Source organism: Aotus nancymaae, unplaced genomic scaffold (assembly GCF_030222135.1).
Source record: "Aotus nancymaae isolate 86718 unplaced genomic scaffold, 86718_ANA_hifiasm-v0.15.2.pri h1tg000041l, whole genome shotgun sequence".
Taxonomy (NCBI): domain Eukaryota; kingdom Metazoa; phylum Chordata; class Mammalia; order Primates; family Aotidae; genus Aotus; species Aotus nancymaae.
In genome coordinates, this window is record NW_026988455.1 from 20,773,667 (window position 1) to 20,795,664 (window position 21,998).

The 21,998-nt window shown below is 50.6% G+C and overlaps 1 protein-coding gene and 1 pseudogene across 2 annotated transcripts in view; one reads left to right on the forward strand and one right to left on the reverse strand.

Moving 5' to 3' along the window:
• The window catches only part of BICD2 (BICD cargo adaptor 2), a 53,037-nt gene extending 39,165 nt beyond the window's left edge, over nt 1–13,872 (reverse strand). For both annotated transcript variants that reach the window (XM_012472225.3, XM_012472224.3), the window contains exon 1: nt 13,543–13,872. In XM_012472225.3, the coding sequence (XP_012327648.1) occupies nt 13,543–13,782 (240 nt within the window). In that variant the 5' untranslated portion in view covers nt 13,783–13,872. The remainder of the gene's footprint in view (nt 1–13,542) is intronic.
• Nucleotides 13,873–19,847: 5,975 nt separating this feature from the next.
• LOC110569001 (protein FAM181B-like) overlaps nt 19,848–21,998 on the forward strand; it is a 31,913-nt pseudogene continuing 29,762 nt past the window's right edge.

Here is a 21,998-nt window from a genome sequence, read left to right on the forward strand (position 1 = left end):
TCTCTCCAGCCAGTGGAGGGGACACACCCCAGTGACTCAGCAGCAGGAATGGCTCCCAGGCTTGTCTCTTTCCTCGGTCTTTCCTCAGCTTATGCACACTCCAAAGAGGGACAGGGAGGCATCCCAGGTTCTCTATTTGGGAGGCTGGACCTCCCTCCAGGGCTGAATCACACATGACATTCAGAGCAGGAGGATTCAGACTCTTGAGTGTAAACTGCAATGACAGGATGGCACTCCCACACTCATCTTTCCCCTGGGATCATTCCGGAAGTGTAAACACTCCTGAGACTGATTTAACAGGCCTGAGTGTGGCCCCTGCACTTTAAATTTTTTGAAAGTCCCCCAGTGACCCTGGGGTGCAAGCAGATTGGCCAACTCCACATTCTTCTACTTAAACCCAAGTCAGCTAAGAAGCCAGAAACAGACCTGTTGACTACCTGGGCCCCTCACAGACCCAATGACCCACCCAATGAGACCCCAAACCTCACCATCCCCTCAGCCAGCTCTCCCCATCCACCCCCAGCTGGGTGGGGATGCTCCAGGAAACCCCACCACCACCACCAAACCAACTCCCTCCTCTCTTTGTCCAGAAGGTATTTCCTAAGCAGATACAGGAAACAAAGGATGTGGGGTCCAGGGCCCCCAGGAGCTGACAGAGGTGGGTATGAATTATGTGTCTTCACAGCAGCCCTGCAAAGTAAAAACTTTAATCACTCCTTTTCACGGGTGAACAAACTGAGGCTCAACAAGGTGAAATGATTCATTTGAGTGGCAGCATAAGGCTTCTCACTCCAAAAACCATTTTTCTTCTTTGCAGCAGGGTGGTTTCCAGAGGAGGAGGTACAGGGAGGGGCAAGGGGGTAACAGGAGAGGGGAAAGGAGGTGAAGTTTGTCTCTGAGGAACCCAGACAGCCTCACCTGTTTCAACAGGTAAACAGGTGGGCGGCCCAGGAGCACTCAAGCAGGAGCCTGGGAAGGCTGCACGAGTTCCTGTTAAGAGAGGGTGGGGACCTCCTGGGAAGGGGGGTCCAGGCCAAGAAACAGTGCCCACCCACCTCTGTCAGCCTATATCCATCAGGTTGCGCGCTGCAGGACCAGCCCAGGCCCAAGCCCCTCTGCAGGCCCATCTGTCCCTCACATCACAGGAGGCTGAGGGGCACTGGCCCACCCTTCCTACCTTGTGGCTTTGGGACTACATTTCTTCAAGAACACTTACACTTATGGATGTGGGAATCGCTGGGACTGAGGCCTGAGAGGCACCCACAAAGGGAACAATGTAGGGCTGTGGTACTTGTCACCAGCCTCTGCCCACATCAATCGGAAGCAGCCATCCCATCGCCAACCACGAACCCCAGCTGCCCTGGGCAACGTCCAAACGCTAAGCTGCTTTTAGAAAACTGGGAATTCATTCCTGGGCAGAAGGGATTTAACCAGAATTGGGTGCCATTTAGAGAAGATTACACCCTAATTGCCCCAGTGTCAGCAGACAGGCTTCTGGCCAGCTGCGCCCAGGGCTGGCAAAGGTCCCCACAGACCCTGGCTCCCCCGCCCAAGGACACAGAAGCCAGTTCTGGGGCTTGGGGACCAGCCCTCATCTTCCATGGCAGCTGGCTGCCCTGATACAAATCTCCATTCAACAGCTTGTAGTCAGGGCAGGAGAGGACAGCTTGGGGACCCTGCCAGGCAGCTGTCCAGACCTCATCTGTTCTAAGCGAGGGGAGGATGGCACAGTGGGCACAGCAGCCTGGGCCAGGCTAGGCTGGAAATGACAGGAGAGCATGGCAGCAGCCCAGGTTTTCTCCTCACTTCATCTCTAACCCTCATCACACTTTTTCACCTTATTAGCACTGTTTTAGAAAGAGATACCGACAGGGTTCACAGTTAGCAAGTAGCAGGAGAATCTTATGCCATCTCCTGGCAATCCCCAGAGCTCCTCCCACTACAGGACGCACTACAACGGTGGAGCTTGAGAAGAAGGAACTCTTGTTCATTGTTGGTGAAAATACAAAATGATATTGGCATTTGGAAGAGACTGGCAGCTTCTCACAAAGCTAAACACAGTGTTATCATACAATCCAGCAATCGCACTCTTAGGTATTTACCCAAATGATCTGAAAACTTAGGTCTACACTAGAACTTGTACATGAATGTTTAAAGTAGCTTTATTCATAACTGCCAAAAAGTAGAAGCAACTAAAATGTCTTTCAATAGGTGAACAGATAAATTGTGGTTCACCCATATAATATTATTGTGACTTAAGAAAAAAAAAAAAGAGTAATCAAGTCATGAAAAGACATGGATAAATCATAATGCTAAGTGAAAGAAGCCAGTTTGAAAAGCGATACATATTGTATGATTCCAATTATGTGACATTCTGGAAAAGGCAAAACCATAATGATGGTAAAAAGATCAGTGGCTGCCAGAGGTTGATGGCAGGGTGAGATTTGAATAGGTAAAGCACAGGGGATTTTTTTTTTTTAAGGCAGTAAAGTTATTATGATCCTGTAATGGTAGATAAATGCCACTGCATTTATAAAAACCCAGATAACTTCACAAAACAAAAAGTGAAACTTAATATTAATATGGAAATTGTTTTAAAAAAGGGATCCTAGGATGGAATGTAGGATGTCACAAAACAATCTATTACAAATGTATGAAACAACCTCACTGAAGGGGATGGGGGAATGAAGTACTAACTTAAGTAACCTTGTGTTTGTTTTTTTGAGACGGAGTCTTACTCTGTCACCCAGGCTGAAGTGTAGGGATGCGATCTCAACTCACTGCAACCTCCACTTCCTGAGTTTAAATGATTCTCCTGCCTCAGCTTCCCAAGTAGTAGAGACTGCAGGCACCTGGGACCACGCTCGGCTAATTTTTGCATTTTTAGTAGAGACGGGTTTTTGCCACGTTGGCCAGGCTGGTCTCAAACTCCTGAGCTCAGGCAATCAGTTCTCTTCAGCCTCCTAAAGTGCTGGGATTATAGGTGTAAGCTACTGGTGCCCAGTCCTAACTTTAAGTAACTTTGGAAATAAGTAGAGTCTATAAGACTAAAGGCAAAAGGAACTACACAAAAGCATTGTATACTAGTTGATAAATTGTTTCCCATGGAGATATAGGTTAACAATTCTGTTACTGCTGTACATGTGAACTAGAATGAAACAATTAAGTTATTGTATGGTGGATGGTGGAACCCAGGTGCCTCACTGTTGGAGTAGGAGGTTACAGATAAGCAAGGGAAGGTGGTAAGAACAATCTATGTAGTAATGGATTAGAATTCATTACATCAGTATTGTAAGGCTGGTTGCGTCGCTGGAGAGCTCGGACACACCTCCCTCCCTCGCTGGGAGCTCGGACACTCCTCCTTCCCTCTCCAGGAGCTCAGACGCTCCCCCGCCCTCGCGGGGAGCTCAGACGCTCCCCCTTCCCTCGCGGGGAGCTCGGACGCACCCTCTTCCCTCTCGGGAGCTCAGACGCTCCCCTCTCCCTCACGGAGAGTTCCAACACACCTCCTTCCCTTGCCGGGAGCTCGAACACACACCCCACCCCCCCGGGAGCCTGGGGAAAAAGCCCCGCCAGGCCCATCCAGGCCCCACTCCCCACCATTTTGTCCTATCTGGGCCCCACTCCCTGCCTACTATTTTGTCCTATCTGGGCCCCACTCCCTGCCATTTTGTTCCATCCGGGCCCCACTCCCCGCCATTTTGCCCCACTGACCTTGGGCACAGCCAATCAAACGCCTCCACTCCCTATAAAACCCCAGGTCTGAGAGGAGTCCACGCGACTTCTCCGGCTCCTCTTGTCGGACCGCAGAACCTCACCCAGAAGCCTGAATAAATTCCTTCGCATTGGATTATTTTCGTGCTGGCCTCAGTTTCTTCATCTTACACTCGGCGAGAACAGACCTTACAAGTATGAACTCATGGTTAGCTACAGACACATATATTTACTGACATGTGTATATACAGGGGTTAGTATACACTAAGTGTATTTTCTTTTCTTTCTTTTTTTTTTTTTTTTGAGATGGAATTTCGCTCCTGTCCCCCAGGCTCGAGTGCAATGATGCAATCTTGGCTAACTGCAACCTCTGCCTCCTGGGTTCAAGCAATCTCCTGTCTCAGCCTCTCGAGTGGGATTACAGGCGCCCATCACCACACCTAGCTAATTTTTGTTGACCAGGCTGGTCTCAAACTCCTGATCTCAGGTGATCCACCCGCCTCAGCCTCCCAAAGTGCTGGGATTATAGGCGTGAGCCACCATGCCTGACACTAACTTCATTTTCAAAAACAATCTTGTTCTGTAGCTGACAGGCCTTGAATCAAAGATACCCTAATAGCAATAAGGCACACCTAGCAATCAGATCTTGGTTGCTACTATCTTTCTCAACTAAAGAAACCAGGGCTTCTTGGGGAAAATGGTGGATTCTAGGACAGAGGCAGGAAACAGGTAAGCCTGCAACATCTTATAGTGCCAGAAAGGAAGGAAGCACTTTAAGAAAAAAGAAAAAAAAAAAGAATCACCACGATGTGGTATATTAATGGGGGAATAAGAGCCATTTGAAAGTGCTCTAAGAGCCAAAGCTGGAACAATTTGAGCAACAAAATGAAGCAATGTTGGATTATAACCCAAAGTATAAATTAACTTTCATGGGCTGGGCACAGTAGCTCATGCCTGCAAATCCCAGCAGTTTGGAAGGTGGTCAAGGTAGGAGAAGTACGTGAGCCCAGGAGTTGAAGATGAGCCTGGGCAACATAGTGAGACCATTATCTACTGGAAAAAAAAAAAAAAATCAAAAAATTAGCTGGGGGTGGTGGCACATGCCAATAGTCTTGGCTATTTGGGAGACTGAGGTAGAAAGATCACTTGAGCCCAGGAGGTCAAAGTTGCAGTGAGTCACGATCACATCACTGCACTCCAGCCCGGCTGACAGAGCAAGACCCTGTCTCAAAAACAATAAAATAAACTTTCATGAGTCTATGTTGCTATAATAAACAAGAGTGGGAGGGAGGAAAAAGTCTCCCATGCAGAAAAATTCCAAATTTATGTAGATACCACCCTGCCCTCAAAGAGGTAGAGCAAACTCCCCACTCAAGTGTGGGCTATGCACAGTAATTTCCTTCCCGAGAGTACAGTATGGACAGGAAGGGAAAGAATAACTTTAGAGTGGCAGTCAGGTGATCAAGGTCAACAGCAGCAGTGATAGGTCATGTTGACAATATGCACTCTTGACATGTGATGAGAAGGGCATTTACTTGTGTGATCTTACTCCCCCAAACCCATATTCCCAATCTAACTATGAGAAAAACATCAGACAAATTGCAATTGAAGAACATTCTACTAAACACCTGACCAATCTTCCTGAAAACTGTCAAGGTCATCAAAAACAAGGAAAGTCTGAGAAACTGTCACAGCCAACTGGAGCCTAAGGAGAGATGACAACTAAATGTAATGTGATATCCTAAACAATACTTGGGACAGAAAAAGGACATCAGGTAAAAACTAAGGGAATCTGAAAAAAGTATTAATAATAATGTTCGATATTGGTTCATCCATCATACAAATATACCACAATAATGCACAATGTTATAATAATAATGAGGCAGTTGGGTGTGGGGTATACAGGAACGCTATAATATTTTTGAAATTTTTCTATAAATCTAAAAATTTTCTAAAGTAGTTCATTTTTTAAAATTAATGATAAAAAGCCAGCACAGTTTCATACATGTTAAATAGGTTAAAGACACATAAGAGCTACAATACACATGACACTTTATCTTAAGATGCCCTGAGGTTTGCTAGTGGGTGCGGTGTCACGGCTGGCAGCGCATGAGTTACTTGAGGCAGTAGAAGGCGGGTTTTCTGAAATGGAATGGGAACCTGTGGATGCGTGTATCCTGAGTATCCTCAAATGGCTCAGGTAGGCCAGGTGCAGGGCTCTGTGTACATTAGTGTTTTTGAGAAAGAAACTACACATAGCCAAATACAAAATTCTCATTGTGTTCAAATTGTTCCCTCATATATCAATCACTCTGGAACAAATTTACATTTTCAAAAGACGTGTTATAGCAGAACTGTGTTTCACAGAAGAAATAAAATTGGCCTGATCTATCAGTGAACAAAGAAGTGCAACTTAAACCACAATGAGATGCCATTATCTTAGGTCACATTTTAGGACACCCAAGGAATCCCCTGGGTTCGTGGACATGCTTATCATCAACCAGCCCTACACCTCTGCATGTGTGAAGGTGGTACCGAGGGAACACGAGTGTGAGGACGCAGAGCAGAGCAAAGCCGTTGGGGAGCCCAGGCAGCAGGTAACACATGCCTGCAGAGCAGCTGCGTCCTGGGCCCGGGCCCATTGTGATGCTGTCACTAATGGGAGAAGATGGTCTACCTGCAAGGGCGTCGGAGACGCACTGGCCTAAAACAAAGAAACTGAGGCCCAGAGAGGGGAGGGACTGGCCTCAGGTCACAGAAGTCAAGCCAAGAATGGCTGAGTCCACTGCCATGCTAGTGAGAGTATGAGTGGTCCTCACTATGATCTCAGTGCCCCTAATGGTAGGACAGCAACAACACTAGTTCCTCCCTTTTGGTTTAGAAGCACTTGGCATCTACACTCACTAGATGACAACATCACCTCAGGCAGGCAGAGCTCCATGGTAAAGGATGGGGCAAAAGATGAACCAGAATAGGTGATGACAATGCAGCAATGCAAGAGCCAAGCCATGATGCATCAGCTGAAAGAGGCACCCTGGCTAATATTTCAAACAGGAAAAGAGAAGGAAAGACATGAGTAAGGTGTCTGGCAGGGGCAGATAAAGTGGGAAACTCTGCCTCTCGGTGCCTCCACAGCACGGGAATAGAGTAGCCAGGGCTAGTGCCAGCACAGTGTGAAAGGGGACAGGACAGGTCACACATGAAGCTGCCTTTAAAATAGCAAGGCCTTCAACCAAATGCAACCTGCACATCCTGCTTGGCTCCCAAAGCAAACAAAGCAAAATGCAATTTATGAGCCAAATTAGGGAAATCCAAACACTGACTGGACAATAGATGACACTGAAGAATTTTTGTTAGTTTCTTAGGTATGAAAATTCAACAATGGTTAAGTTTTACACGAAAAGATTATATTTTCTTAGCATAACAACTGACATACTTTCAGAAATAGCTACACAAGATGAACGGCAGTGAAGAAACAAGACTGGCCACACGTGGACTCACCCTGTTATTATCTCCACCTGTGGTTATGCCCAAACCAACAAAGAAGGTGGTTTTAAAAAACGGGTAAAGTAGCTGGGCACGGTGGCTTGTGCCTGTAATCCCAGCACTTTGGGAGGTTGAGGCAGGCAGATCATCTGAGGTCAGGAGTTTGAGACCAGCCTGGTCAACATGGAGAAACCCCAACTCTACAAAAAATACAAAAATTTGGCTGGGCGTGGTGGCTCATGCCTGTAATCTCAGCACTTTGGGAGGCTGAGGCGGGCAGATCATGAGGTCGAGAGATAGAGACCATCGTGGCCAACATGGTGAAACCCTGTCTCTACTAATACGAAAATTAGCTGGGCGTGGTGGTGCACGACTGTAGTCCCAGATACTTGGGAAGCTGAGGCAGAAGAATCACTTGAACTCGGAAAGCAGAGGTTGCAGTGAGCTGGGATCGCGCCACTGTACTCCAGCCTGGCAACAGAGCAAGACTCCAACTCAAAAAATAAAAACTTAGCTGGGCATGGTGGTGCGCACCTGTTATCCCAGCTACTCAGGAGACTGAGGCAGGAGAACTGCTTGAACCTCGGAAGCAGAGGTTACAGTGAGCTGAGACGGCACTACTGTATTCCAGCCTGGGTGACAGAGTGAGACTGTCACAAAAAAAAAAAAAAAAAAAAAGCAAACTATAGACCAGGTGTGGTGGCTCACATCTGTAATCCCAACACTTTGGGAGGCCAAGGCGGGAGGATTGCTCGCACCCAGGAGTTCAAGACCAGCCTAGGCAACATAGTGAGACCTTGTCTCTACTAAATAATAATAAATTAAAAAGCCAACTATAAAAAGCAAACCATGACAATTATTTCATATAATAACACAACAGTATGAGTTAGAAGTGCCACACAACCTCTGGATCCACAGAAATCTTCCTGTCTTTATCCACTTGAATTAAACCTGTTTTTCTGTAACTCAGAGTAACAACAAGCTATCTTTAATTTAAAAAAAAACTATTACAGATGCACAAAGCCTTTCCCATTTGATGGTGTCTTGTACATATCACAAACTCACAAGGGAAGAAGAGCTGGCAGAAAGAAATACCCAGTGCTCCCCACATTTGTCCTGCGCCATCTACACAGGTCCTATTGACACTGTTCTCTCTACTTTCTGCTGTTCTTAAAGTGAATGTATGATTTTTTAAAACACAGTAGCTTCTAAAATAGAAGCTGGATCCCCAGTGGCCTCCTCAATGCCACCATCCACCTAAGCCAGGATGGCCTGCACCGCTCTGAGAATGGCAAGGGGCGCCTGCCTGCTGCTCTGTCCCCATCTCTTCATCAGCCTCCCACAGCAGAGTAGAGCCCAGCTTGGGACAGCCACACTGGGCCCTCTCCTGCTCCAGAGGTTGGCTTGAGGGGCCGCACTCTGAACACTGGACAACACAGGGTCTAGTGCCAATGCTTTACCTGTCAAAGCCTGCACAGTCCTGGCCAGCCCTGCCCACCAGCCGCCACCACCTCAAAGAGCTGGTATTCTGTCTAAGAAGAAACCAAGTCTTTCTTACCCCGATGTGTTTTAACAGTTTCATCTGATCCACATTTGTGGAAAAGCAGGTCTGGCTGACTGGGGGATGCCCAAAATTGACAAAAAAGAAACTGATCTTCCTCAAGGAAAGGGACTGTTGTCCCTAAGTGACAGGGGAGACCTAACAGAAATCGTATACAGACCTGGGCCAGATGCTCAGACCCAAGGGCACAGGGACACCCCTCCCCAACCCTGAGGGCTCATGAAGCACTGGGCCAAGGTTACAGGCATCATTATTAATCTGTCATGGCCCAAACAGGAAGTGGCTCATCCAGGGCCACAAGCTCCTGGGAGACCAGGCAGAGCCCAGACTCCCCCTGTGGAGTCAGTATGGAGCCGACAGGGTCAGGCATCATATACAGTTGGCCCTACTCAGGCAGTGCCAGGCATCCCCGGGGGCCCAGAGGCTCCCAGCACTGGGCCTGAACTTCCTCCGACCCACCTGCTAAGCCTCAAAGCATGCTTGCTTGGCGTCCCCAAAGACGAGCTGCTCCATCACAGCTGTGCCTGCCTTGAATCCTGTGGAGGGTGGCCAGGTCCACGCCTCCACATGCTGGCAGGGCTGGCCTGGAGCACACCATCCACATGCCTGGGGTTGGGCAGATTCCCTGGCCAGGTCCCAGGATGATTGAGATATACAAGTGCCCAGTCCCCAGGCTCTGCAGGAGGAAATAGCACCAGGGCTTGATGTGGGAGTTTCAGACATTTTTAAAAGTGTGAGAGTCTCGAAAGATTCCTTCATGACCCCCTGACCCATATTCTAAAAGTGGGAAAGAGAGGCCCAGGAGGGGAGAGAGTTGCCCAACAATTAGTGACACAGTGGGGCCGCATGGTCACCATCTTTGGATGCCTATAGCTGCCTCTCCCTAACTGTCAGACCCATCCATGCTTCAAGGACTCACAGGGCCCCAGCTCCCACCCCAAGCCAGGCTTCTTCATACCAACAGCAGACCACTACCACCACTCAGCCTCCTGAAAGGCCCTTGGGTCTCCCAGAGACTCCCTGTTCCCAATAGCCTTCTGTTCAGAAATGGACACAAGGATATTCTCAGGGGTTATCAGAGGAGCAGGAGAATCCTGCACTTGCTTTAACCAAGACCAGGACTTTTCCTGCTCTGGAAGCAAACAATCAAGGAGGCTGGGCCTCAACTTGCCCCCTGGTAACTCTGCAGAGGAACCTCCTGGAGGGTCCTCTACCAATCCCCCTGTTGCCCACTTCCTGCAGCTGCCCAAGTGCTGGGAACAGAGGCTCAGGCAAGTGAGAAGGCAGCAGGCAGGGGAACTTCCCAGGTAGAGGCATCCAAGCTTGAAGGGCAGGTGGGACTCCTAAGACGAAGGACAAATGTGAGCACAGGAGAGGCGGGGCAGTCTCAAACCAGGCTGTAGGGGCCTGAGAGAATGCTTAGGGCAGCCCTTGGGAGGTGGTAATGGAAATCACTTGAGACTGAGCAGAGAATGAGGAGAGGCTGCAGGTGCAGCAGCAAGGAGATAGAGACCTGAGTGAGTCACAAGACTTAGACCACAGAAGACCTAGGAATCACTTGCTGCGTGTTGGGTGCTGTACCCAGTCCAACACCCAATTCCACCCACATGCACCTCGCAGACAAGGACAATGATGCTCCAGAGCTTGGCACTATGGCACCAAGGTGGCACACCAAGGCAGTGAGGGTGTCCAGATCTGCTCTCTGAGCCTGAGCTCAGGTGGAGTCAAGAATGTTCCCAGACCTCCTCCATCACTGTCCCCTGACCATGAGGACCACATGGGCACCTAGTCTCATCCCACCTACCTATAGTCCCTGCCTGTGCCCTGGAGGCTGCCACCCCAGCACACCTGTCTCCTTAAAGCTGCAGCTGAGAACAGAGAGAGAAGTGTCCCAGGGCCACACAGGACTAGGAACACTAGGTCACTGACCAAAACCCATCTAATTCTCTTCCCCACCATTCCAGGGAGAGGAAGGGAAAGAGCACAGTGGGAACTGGATACACATGGCCCTTACTGAGTCAGGTTCAAGAAATTACGATTAGGCAAAAATCAACCAGGGGGCACCCTCCTCACTCGTGGCCTCAGCCAGCACTGTGCCATGTCAGCAGGACTGGCACTGTCTCCCACTCCCCACCACAGGACCCTCCTCACCACAGGACCCTCCTCAGCTCTGTTCATAAATCCACACACTGGGACCAGCAGGCCAGCTTCCTTCCCTCAACAATCCTATTATCTACAAAGGCGGGGCAGGAGTCCAAGCAACTCCATTTGCAGCACAATTTGTTAGTAACTAAACGCACTTCAGCTCAAGAAATGAAGTTTTTTAAAGAATTAAGGTGGTACACCTCTCTATACGAGAAAGAAAATACCCTACAATTATTGTCTCCTTAAATCTTGTGGTTTTTTTTTTTTAAATAAAGAGTTAATATTTTTGGCCGGGCGTGGTGGCTCATGCCTGTAATCCAAGCACTTTAGAGGCCAAGGCAGGAGGGAGGTCGGGAGTTCAAGACCAGCCTGACCAACATGGTGAAACCCCCATCTTAAAAAAAAAAAAAAAAAAAAAGTTAATATTTTCAACTATAATACTGGCCATAATTAAATAGATTAGCAAGACCCTGTGTTGGCATGGGTGTGAAGAACAGGCATGCTGTTGATGGGGGCTGAACTGGTAGTACAAACTTTTTGGCAACATCTACTGAAACTGAAACGCTGATGCACATTCTTCTAGACTCTGCTAGGGACTCTGAGCAGCAACATTCCTATCCCACTTTACAAAGGGGAACTAGGTTCTGAAAAGAGCAATAATTTATCCAAGGCCATGTGGTCAGTACATGGGGAAGCCAGGTGGTGACAAAAACAAGCAAGCCTAAAGATCACCCACAGAAACAGATACACCCTCTTCCCGATTCTGCTAGGGACTCGCCCTCCAGTTACATGCCACGAAAACGCCAAGATTCTTCACTGTGCCAAAACGTTTGTGTCAGAATTGCAAAGAGCTGACAAATGAAGGGCACACAAGTGAGGACAAGTTAGGTCAGTGACAAACCCTTCTCACAGAGAACACTGCCAAACCCAAGCTGTGAACAGAGATAGGGACTTTAGAGGCTGCCCAGGAGCGGCTCATAATGCACTCGGTAGGAGGATGAGGGCTGCTTCTCTGTGTGCAGAGGGAAATGTGCTCTAACAGATAGTGCTGCCTGCTGGAGAGGGTGAGCCCCACTACAGGAGACCACTCCCACTCCATATTCTCACAGTCCCCCCTTCCCCCTCCACCCCACCGCCTCCTGGTCACATGACCCACCCTAAGATAGGGACTCTTGTAGGAGGGGCTGCATCTCACCCCTCTTGTAGCTCCAGAGCCACTGGAGCCTGAATTGCAGAAGGCGTCAGTACCTGTTGACAGACAACAGACTCGAGTCCTGAGGGTGATGGAGGACCCCGCTCCCGCTTGCCCAGGCTCAGAATGGTACTAGCTGAGCACCTGCTCTGCCCAGACCCTGATTTAAGCACCTGCTTGGACTCATTCTCTCCTCTCCACAGATGAAGGTTGTACTGGTCTCCCCAGACAAGGGGGAGGCAAGGAAGGTTGCAAATGGTTTAGGCACCTATCTGGGCTAATTCGGAGCAGAGGTGCCAGGTGATAAGCCTGGAGACCAAGAGCCAAGGGCTCACCAGGACACAGTCAAGAGGGGAAGGGGGCACACTGTCAGGCTACATTCCTGACCCCACACCGGCCCTTTCCAAATACATGACCCTCATAACAATCCTTTCTGGGCAGGCAGTACTGCAGTCCCATTTGGCAGATGGAGAAGCTAAGGCTCAGGGAGGGCCTCTACCCAAAGCCACATGACTTGCAAGGGGCAGAACCTGGATCCAAACCCTGGGGTATCCTCCCAGAAAGCAACTCCTGCCAACAGCGCTATGGAGTCAGGGAAGGAGAGAAGAGAAGCTGGGGAAGGACTGTCCAGACTGGCGGTCTAACCTCCTCTCCCCACAGTGGGAATGACACAGACCACTGAGGTCTCCGTCCGAGGGGAACACAAACAGCCACAGCGAGAGGAAGGACCCGAGGCGGGGGGGGGCTGGACAGGAAGTGGGCCAGGGAAGTCATGCTAGCTGGTGGGAGTACAATCCCGGCAATGAGGACAGAGCGCTGGGCCTGGGACCGGGGTACTGGGGGACCCATGCCAGGGACAACCGCCATGTGCAACCCCGAGCCGCCACTCACTCATGCCGCTGTCCACATCTCCCCACCTTGGAGGCACTCATGAAAAAAGCAGAAACGCTCCGAAAGTAGCTGTGCCCAGAGAGGGGAAGTGATTTGCCTGAAGGTGACAGAGCCGCAGCCACCCAGACCCAGGCCCATCCTCGGTCTCTCCCAGAGGGTCACCAGCATCCGTAGCCTCAGCTCTCGGCTCAGCCACTGCCCTTCCAACCTCACCCCACACTCAGACACACCCGGAACAGCGACCACCGCAGAGCATCAGCTCTTACGAAGCCCCGCCCCGCCCGGGCCGCCTAGGTCCGCAAAGAAGCAGGCGGGCAGCCGCAGGAGGCGGCAGGGCGCCCGGACTCCTGCAGCAGCGGCGTCGGCAACGGCCAGGGCACCGGCCTGCTAGCCAAGGCCGGGCCCACTCCCATATGCTGCCGGGGTCCCCCGCTCTGGGCCCGCGCCCCCGCCACCCACCCCTGCCGGCTCGACTTGGTAAGCTGACCTTGGCCGCCCCCGTGCCAGGGACGACGCCCACAGGCCCCGACGCCCACAGGGCGGCTCGGCTCACCTCCTTGAGCTGCTCCATCTCGCCGCGGATAGCCTCATAGTCCACCTCCAGCTCCTCGAACTGCAGCTTGAGCTGGTGCTTCTCCTCGAGCACCGCCAGCCCGTACTCGGCCGCCTGGATCTTCTCACGCGTGGTCTCCGCCAGCTCGTGGGATAGCCGCTTCACCTCGGCGCGCAGCCACTCCGGCTGCGCCTCCATCACCAGCCGCGCGTACTCCTCTTCCTCCGACGGCGCCGACATGGTGGCCGAGGACCGAGCCGGCTGCCACCGAGGCTCTCGCAGGCCGGGCCCTCCTCAGCCGCCGCCGCCGCCGCCGCCGCCGCCCTGCCCCGACGGCCGCCCGCCCGCGCCGCCGCACGGCTCCGCCTCTCCGGCGCGCGAGGCCCGCTGGGGGATGGAGTCCAGCCCGCCTTCGGACTACGAGATCCATCGTGCCCGGCGCCCGCCCGGCCCCCGGCTGTGAGTGGTCCGCGCCCTGTGAGGGGCGGGCCCTCGGGCGCCGCCACTGACGCCGCCGCCGCCCAGGGAACTGTGGGTACAGTAGTCCTGCTCGCGCACCGACTACAAGGCCCGTCCAGCCCCGCGCCCACCCATCGCCGGCCGTGATTGGCCCGCGCCGCCAGCGTCAGAGCCGGATGCACCGGCGCCTTGCAGTGCACTGGACGGCAGCCAAGTGGGCGCGGCCTCGCAGCCTTCCCCGCACTCAGAGCTGTGCGTACCGCTCGGCCGCCGCTCCTTGCTCCCCCTTGTGCCTCCTGCAGCCGGCGGCCACGCGGGTGGCAAGGCGGCTGTCGAGAGGACCACCAGGCGGAGGCGGGTGTGGGCGGCAGGACTGAGCTCCCGACAGTGGGACGCACAACGCCAACAGAACCCTGGAGACCGCGAGCGAGAAGCGCATCCGAGAGCGCGGTGAACGGCTGCTGCTGGAAACCCGGGGACTGCGACGCAAGCTCTTTGCAGGCGTCGTGGGGCGGGAGGAGGACTGGCCAGCAGGGGCGCCCAGGGGCCAGCGGGAACCTCAGCACCGCCCCTCAGACCTTCAAGCTCTATTTCTTGGGAATAAAGACATTTCCATTAATACAGGGTCTTAAACGTGGTAAATGTAATTGTTGTCTCCGAATCTATTTTTAGGCCTGTCTTAAGCTGTTTGAAAGCCAGTCGTACCCCTTGCCTTGGCCTGGGTAACACTTCTCCATGTATGGTGGTGTGTAAGATAGCCCGTTTATTCCTTATCTCATTGACCTAAAGCCCAGCACACCCCATAGCTGTCTACCGCCATAGCACCTAATGGCCAGTATCAGAGTACTGCAAATGAGTTCATCCTTCCCTCGTGTTTTCTTTGGCCAGTCCACAGTCCCCAAGGGAAATCCTAAAGAATGAGCCCCTTGGACCCTAGCACGGGCATGGTCCCTTCCTTCCCACTATCTCTCGTTGCCCCTCCCCTCCTGCCTGTAACCTCTCATAGGTACCCCTAACCTCGCCGGGACCTAAGAATAAGAAATTTCTTTTGTTTTATACCTTTTAATTTTACTTTCTCATTGTATTCCACCTGACCCCCACACCCAGTCAGTTCTAGAGAGTGGCTGTCTTGGCTTATGGCCACTCTTCCTCAAGACCAAATTAGAAAGAAGCTATAACAGCAGTAATCACAGCGCAGAGGGTACTGACGCTGTCTAATGCACAGTCCACACACCAATTGCACGAGGGCCAGACACCATACTGGAGAGCTTCAGTATTGTTTTTCTGGTCCGGGATCCAGTTGCATTCAGTCATCAGGTTTCCTAAGTCTCCTTTGATCTGACCTTTCTGATAAGTGCAGTGCATACTCCCCAGTGCACATGCTCATGGGGAGATGCGGTTATGTGTTTCTGGCAGGACTGTCACTGAGATGTTGCTGAGTTTTCTGAGCACCTGTTGAAGCACATGATGTTGATTTGCATCTCACTGATCGATGATGGGTTTTTCTTTCTTTCTTTTTTGTTTTGTTTGTTTCGCTCTTGTTGCCCAGGCTGGAGTGCAGTGGCGTGACGTCCGCTCACTGCAACCTCCACCTCCCAGGTTCAAGCGATTCTCCTGCCTCAGCTTCCCGAGTAGCTAGGATTACAGGCATGTGCCACCACTCCCAGCTATTTTTTTTTTTTTTTTTTTTTTTAAGTAGAGAGTAGGTTTCTCCATGTTGGTCAGGCTGGTCGATGCCGGGTTTTTCTTTTGTAATTAGTGTGATGAGTGAATACTTTGCAATCATAGAAATAGCCTATCACTCCTCAAACCTTGACCCACTAGTTTTAGCATTCATGACTACTTCTTGCCTGAAATAATTATTACCATACTTGCTGCTTTTCTATTTCCGTTAGTCCTTCTCCATTTATGATTTGTCTTTGTACTGTGAGGCAGCTATCCCTTCTTATTCATTCCCTTCTCACTCATTCATTAGCAGTATGGATGCATGGAGTCTGGTTTTACTCTGCAGGTTACAATCCATTACTTTCCTTACTTGGTTTGATGCTCAAATGGTAACAGATTTGGCCCGTGGGAGCTCCTCCAAGCTGGCTCCATGTCTTCAAAACATCGTAATTTGTTATTACTGTTATTACTTCCTTGATGTCTGATGCAAATTGTTCCAACATCATTTTGTGCTCTCTGTGTCCCAGACCTGAAATCAGCCATTCCCCAAGGAGCCCTGATTCTTTACAGTGTTTTGTTTGTCTGAGTAGAATGTGTCATATTTTGGCTTGTGAAATTAATTTTAAGGAGTTGAGCTGTAGTACGAATAGGATGACTAACCAGCCCGGTTTGCCTGGGACTGTCTTGGGCTGGGCAAATTGTTAACTGTGAGTGGGAGAGCTCCTAGTGTAAAGAAGGAACAAGCCTTATTTGAGTGTGCACTTAGCAAAGGAGGGACTGATGCTCAGCAGTGACTTGCCCAGGGTCACAGCCTCAGGAAAACACCTGCGCCTGATCCAGGCTGACTTGACTCAAACCTCCCCAGCCCTACCCATACCTTCCCGTGGGGCAAGTCTGAGGAGGGAGGGAGAAAGACCATGGGGGGCCCGCGCAGAGACTGACCACAGCGCTTTGAACTTGGAGACAGGTGGTGGTGGAAGTGAGGCCAGGGAAGGCTTCAGGCACATTCTGTTACAGGTAAGGACTCTCCTAGGTGCTGGGGGCAGAAGGTCTGTCACTGTCCTTGTGGGCTTCCTTCCTGGCAGAAGGGACAGTTCTGGATGGGAGCTTCGCTGTGTGACGGGATGAATCAGGAAAGGCTTCCCTGAGAAGACACCTGAAGGAGACTCAGAATGCACAGGAATTGGCCAGCCCAAGGCTGCAGGAATAGGAGGCTTGCAAGGATAGGAGAAATAGGGTGATCCTGGCAGCAGATAATGAGCCACCCCTTACTGAGCTCCTCATGTGTCCCCAGCATTGCCAGGTATGTGACTTATATCTTCTCATTCAATCCTCACAACACCCTGAGGGGTAGAAATGACACCACCTGTTTTACAAATGCAGAAACAGGCCCAGGGCCAAATCCTTAGTATCACCTTTGACTTCCCACCCCCTCACCCATTCGATCAGTCAGCAAAGACTGCCCTGCTTCAAAACAAACCTGGCAGGAGAGCCTCTTGCCTTCCCCACCACCCCTCAACTCTGCCTGTGAAGCAGGATATTTCCCTGACCCATTCACAGGACCCATGAAGGACCAAGACAGGGGTGCCTCCCTTACTCAGCCCACTGCTCTCAACTCCTCACGGGAGGGAGTGCACCAGCAAATGAGGGTGGGAACTGGAGAGAATGGGCGCTGGAACCGGCCAGCTGCCCTGGCACTGGCGGGATCAAACTCCACTCACTCAAACCCACTGTGTTCCCTCCCTTGTGGGAGTGAGCACACAGGTGAGTGGGTGCAGGAGCCAGAGTGAGCACTTTCAGACACCAGCAGGAGCGATCTCCACGCAGGCCCCACCACAAGATCCAGGCAGGGGTGCCTGTGACTCCCGAAGCCCCAGTGAGCATGTTACAGTACTCTTTCAGCTCTGCCTTCCGCAGACGACTTAAGTGTTAACAGCACAGTGGGCTCTTTTGTACCTGCATTCGTAGCTCCCAAGCTCTTGTCCAGTGTCCAGGAGAAATGAGGTCACATGAACAAATTGAAGGATGGTAAACGCAGGGGATTGTATTGGACAATGAAAGTGGCTCTCAGTGGGAAGGGGAACTGGAAAAGGGACGGGCAGGTAATCTTCGCCTCAAGTCCGTCTGTCTCTGGCCGGACTCTTCTCCAAAGTTACACCATCAAGCTGTCTCTCTGAAGTCAAACCGCTTCTCTCCAATGTCCAGCTGTAGTCCCCAACATCCAGCTGCTTCTCCTCTCTGCCAGCTGAGCCTGGGGTCTTTTATTTTATTTTTTTTGAGACTAAGTCTCACTCTGTCGCCCAGGCTGGAGTGCAGTGGTATGATCCTGGCTCACTGCAAACTCTGCCTCAAGCCTGGGGTCTTTATAGGCACAGGATGGGGCAGGGTGGGGCCATGGGTGGTTTAGGAAAAGGTGCCTTTTGAGTGGGAAAACAGGGATATAAGTTCTCACTTTGGCTGTGGTTTCAGGCTTTTTGGCTTGACAGTGACAATTCCCCAGGGACCCACCCTTTTTGCCTGGAATTTCTCTACCCCTGTCCCTCTCACCTGGACAATTACCATTACCCCCTCATTGCCTCCTTGCCTCCACCCTCCCCTAGGCTTCTCTCACAGCAGGGCAGCCAAGAGTTTCCTTAGAGTTTCCAAGTCAGGTCTCATTCCCACTCTGCTCAAAACCCTCCCGGAGTCAAAGCCAAATCATCACAGCTACCTCCAAGGCCTTGCACGCTCAAGTGTGGCCCTTCCCTGACTTCTTCCTTCCCTGCTCGTCTTGTGTAGCTCTTGTAAACCAAAAAGTATCTGAGACGAGTCTTAATTCAGAAAGTTTATTTTGCCAAGGTTGAGGATGCATCCGTGACACAGCCTCAGGAGGTCCTGATGACATGTACGACGTACAGCTTGCTTTTATGCATTTTTGGGAGGCATAATATCAGAGACATTTGAACCAAAGCAACTCCATCTCAAACAGGGGCTGAGTAAAATAAGGCTGTGACCTTCTGGGCTGCATGCTCAGGAGGTTAGGCATTCTAGGTCACAGGATGGGATAGGAGTTTGGCACAAGATAGGGTCATAAAGACCTTGCTGATAAAACAGGTTGCAGTAAAGAAGCCAGCTAAAACCCAGCAAAACCAAGACGGTGATAAAAGTGACCTTTGGTCAACCTCACTTCTCATTATGTGCTAATTATAACGCATTCGCATGCTAAAAGACGCTTCCACCAGCACCATGACACTTTACAAATGCCTGGCAACGTCAGGAAGTTACCCTATGTGGCCTAACAAGGGGAGGAACCCTAGTTCTGAAAATTGCCCACCCCTTGCCCAGAAAACTCATGAATATTCCACCCCTTGTTTAGCATATCATCAAGAAATAACCGTAAGTTCCCTTAGTCAAGCAGCCCATGCCGCTGCTCTGCCTGTGGAGTAGCCACTCTTTATTCCTTTACTTTCCTAATAAACTTGCTTTCACTTTACTCTATGGACTCACCCAGAATTCTTTCTTTCTTGCATGAGGTTCAGGAACCGTCTCTTGGGGTCTGGATCGGAACCCCTTTCCCATCACAGTAAAACGTCAATCAATACATGTAAGATTTACATTGGTTCCATCTAGAAGGGTGGGACATCTTGAAGTGTGCAGGGGGTGGGGGGACTTCCAGGTCATAGGTAGATTTAAACATATTATGACTGCAATTGGTTGAAAGAGTTATTTATTATTAGTGAAAAGGAATATCTGGGTTATGATAAGGGGTTGTAAAGGCTGAGGTTTTATTAAGCAGACAAAGCCTTTACATAGCAGGCTTTAGAGATACTGTAAATATTTCTTTTTCTTTCTTTCTTTTTTTTTTGAGATGGAGTCTTGCTCTGTCACCCAGGCTAGAGTGCAGTGGCATGATCTTGGCTCACTCCGCCTCCTGGATTCAAGAGATTCTCCTGCCTCAGCCTCCCAAGTAGCTGGGATTACAGGTGCCTGCCACTGCGCCTGGCTAATTTTTGTATTTTTTGGTAGAGACGGGGTTTCACCATCTTGGCCAAGCTGGTCTCGAACTCCTGACCTCATGATCCACCTGCCTAAGCTCCTAAAGTGCTGGGATTACAGGTGTGAGCCACCACGCCCGGATAACTGTAAATATTTCTTATCAGATATAAGGTTTGTGTTGTTGGTATTGCTGGGTACAATGAGGCATGTCCAACCCCCACTTCCTGTCATGGCCTGAACAGGTTAGTCTTTCATATTAAATTTTAGAGTGCCCTGGCTGAGGAGGAAGTCCATTCAGATGGTTGCAGGACCTTCAAATTTCATTTTTGGTTACACACTCGTGGCTGTTGACTTCCTTTCCCAGCTCTATTTCCCTCCCTCTCTTGCATACTGTATGTTGTGCATATTCACCTTTGTGCATTTGTGTCCTTCTAGAGTGTCAGCACCAGGAGGGCAGATTTGACGAGGCCTAGTGAGTCTTCGGCCCATATCAGGGACACCAGCCAAGGTCCCTCAGGAGTCAGGCTCTCAGTGGGAAGGGGAACTGGAAAAGGGACGCACCACTTCCTGGACACAAGCCCCCTCCAGAAGGAAGGTGGGATGCATAGGAGAACAGAGGCTGCCTTGGCAGAGGTGGGAGGAAGAGGGACTTCAGGGATGTCAGGGAACAGCCAATGGCTCCCTCTAGGAGAACTGGACTGCTGAGCCAGGGGCCCGGCAACAATGGGAAGTGATGTTCTCCCAACCAAGATGTAAATAAAGGCTCCCCGGGACCCAGGCAAAGGCGGGTAGTGTCCTCACACAGACATGCCCAGGCTCAAACCTAACCTGATGTGTGGTCACTTTGGCAGCTCAGCCTCCCCTTCCTCACTGCTCCCTGGAGAGTTCTGCCTACCCACGTAAGCGCCTTCTCCTCCTGATCTCCTCTCTGCCCCTCACTGGCTGAGGAGCAAAGCCATCTCCCCAGCAGGTGATGGCCTGCCAGGTATATGTGGCTTGGACCACCCACATGGTGAGTCATATGGCAGCCCCCACACTTTCATGCTGTATGATGGACATCCAAGGATCTTTGTCCCAGGTGGGGTATGGTGGCTCGTGTCTGTAACCCCAGAACTTTGAGAGGCTGAGGCGGGTGAATCACCTGAGGTCAAGAGTTCAAGGCACCTGTAGTCCCAGCTACTCAGGAGGCTGAAGCCAGAGAATTGCTTGAACCCAGGAGGTGGAGGTTGCAGTGAGCCTAGATCATGCCACTGCACTCCAGCCTGGTGCCTGGTGACAGAGTGAGACTCTGTCTCAAAAAATTCTTTTCTTTTCTATTCTTTCGGACAGAGTTTTACTCTGTTGCCCAGGCTAGAATACAGTGGTGTGATATTGACTCATTGCAACCTCCACCTCCTGGGCTCAAGCGATCCTCCGGCCTCAGTCTCCCAAGTAGCTGGAACTACAGGTGCACACCACCATACCTGGTTAATTTTTGTATTTTTTGTAGAGAATAGCTTTCACCATGTTGCTCAAGCTGGTCTCCGACTCCTGAGCTCAAGCAATCTGCCCCCTCTCAGTCTCCTAAAGTGTTGGGATTACAGGCAAGAGCCACTGTGTCTGGCCTAAGCAATTGTCACGAATGAACACTTCTCACTTTGATATGCATATTTGGCAAATTTCTAGAGCACTGAAACTTTTTTTTTTAACTGCCTTGATGGTTTTCTACAGATCACATGTGCTTTGTGGGGGAGAAGATTTGTGGATCTCCTAACTTCATCATGTCAAAACTCCAAATAGTATTTTTATCGCAAGAATTCCCTTCCACAGTTGCAGTGCTAGACATTGTCTATTTTCTTTTCTTTTCTTTGAGATGAAATCTTGCTCTGTTGCCCGGACTGGAGTGCAGTGGTGTGATCTTGGCTCACTGCAACCTCTGCCTCCTCGGTTCAAGCCATTCTCCTGCCTCAGCCTCCCTAGTAGCTGGGATTAGAGGCACGTGCCACCACACCCAGCAACTTTTTGTATTTTTAGTAGAGACAAGGTTTTGCCATGTTGGCCAGGCTGGTCTTGAACTCCTGACTGACCTCAGCATGCTATGAATGAAGAGACACCCCCAAACAGGTTTTGTGTGAGCAATAGGGCTATTTACTCACCTGGGTGCGGGTGAGCTGAGTCTGAAAAGAGAGTCAGTGGAGGGTGGTGGGATAGGAGTTGGTTTTACACGTTTGGAATAGGCAGTGGAAAGTTACAGAAATAATAGTTCAGGGCAGTTTTTGCAAGCTGGGAGGGGGTCCTAAGGTCTCGAGTCATGAGGTTGACCAAGGTCAGTTACAAAGTCCAGTTGCTTATCAGTTGAGGCAGGAATAAGGAACAAT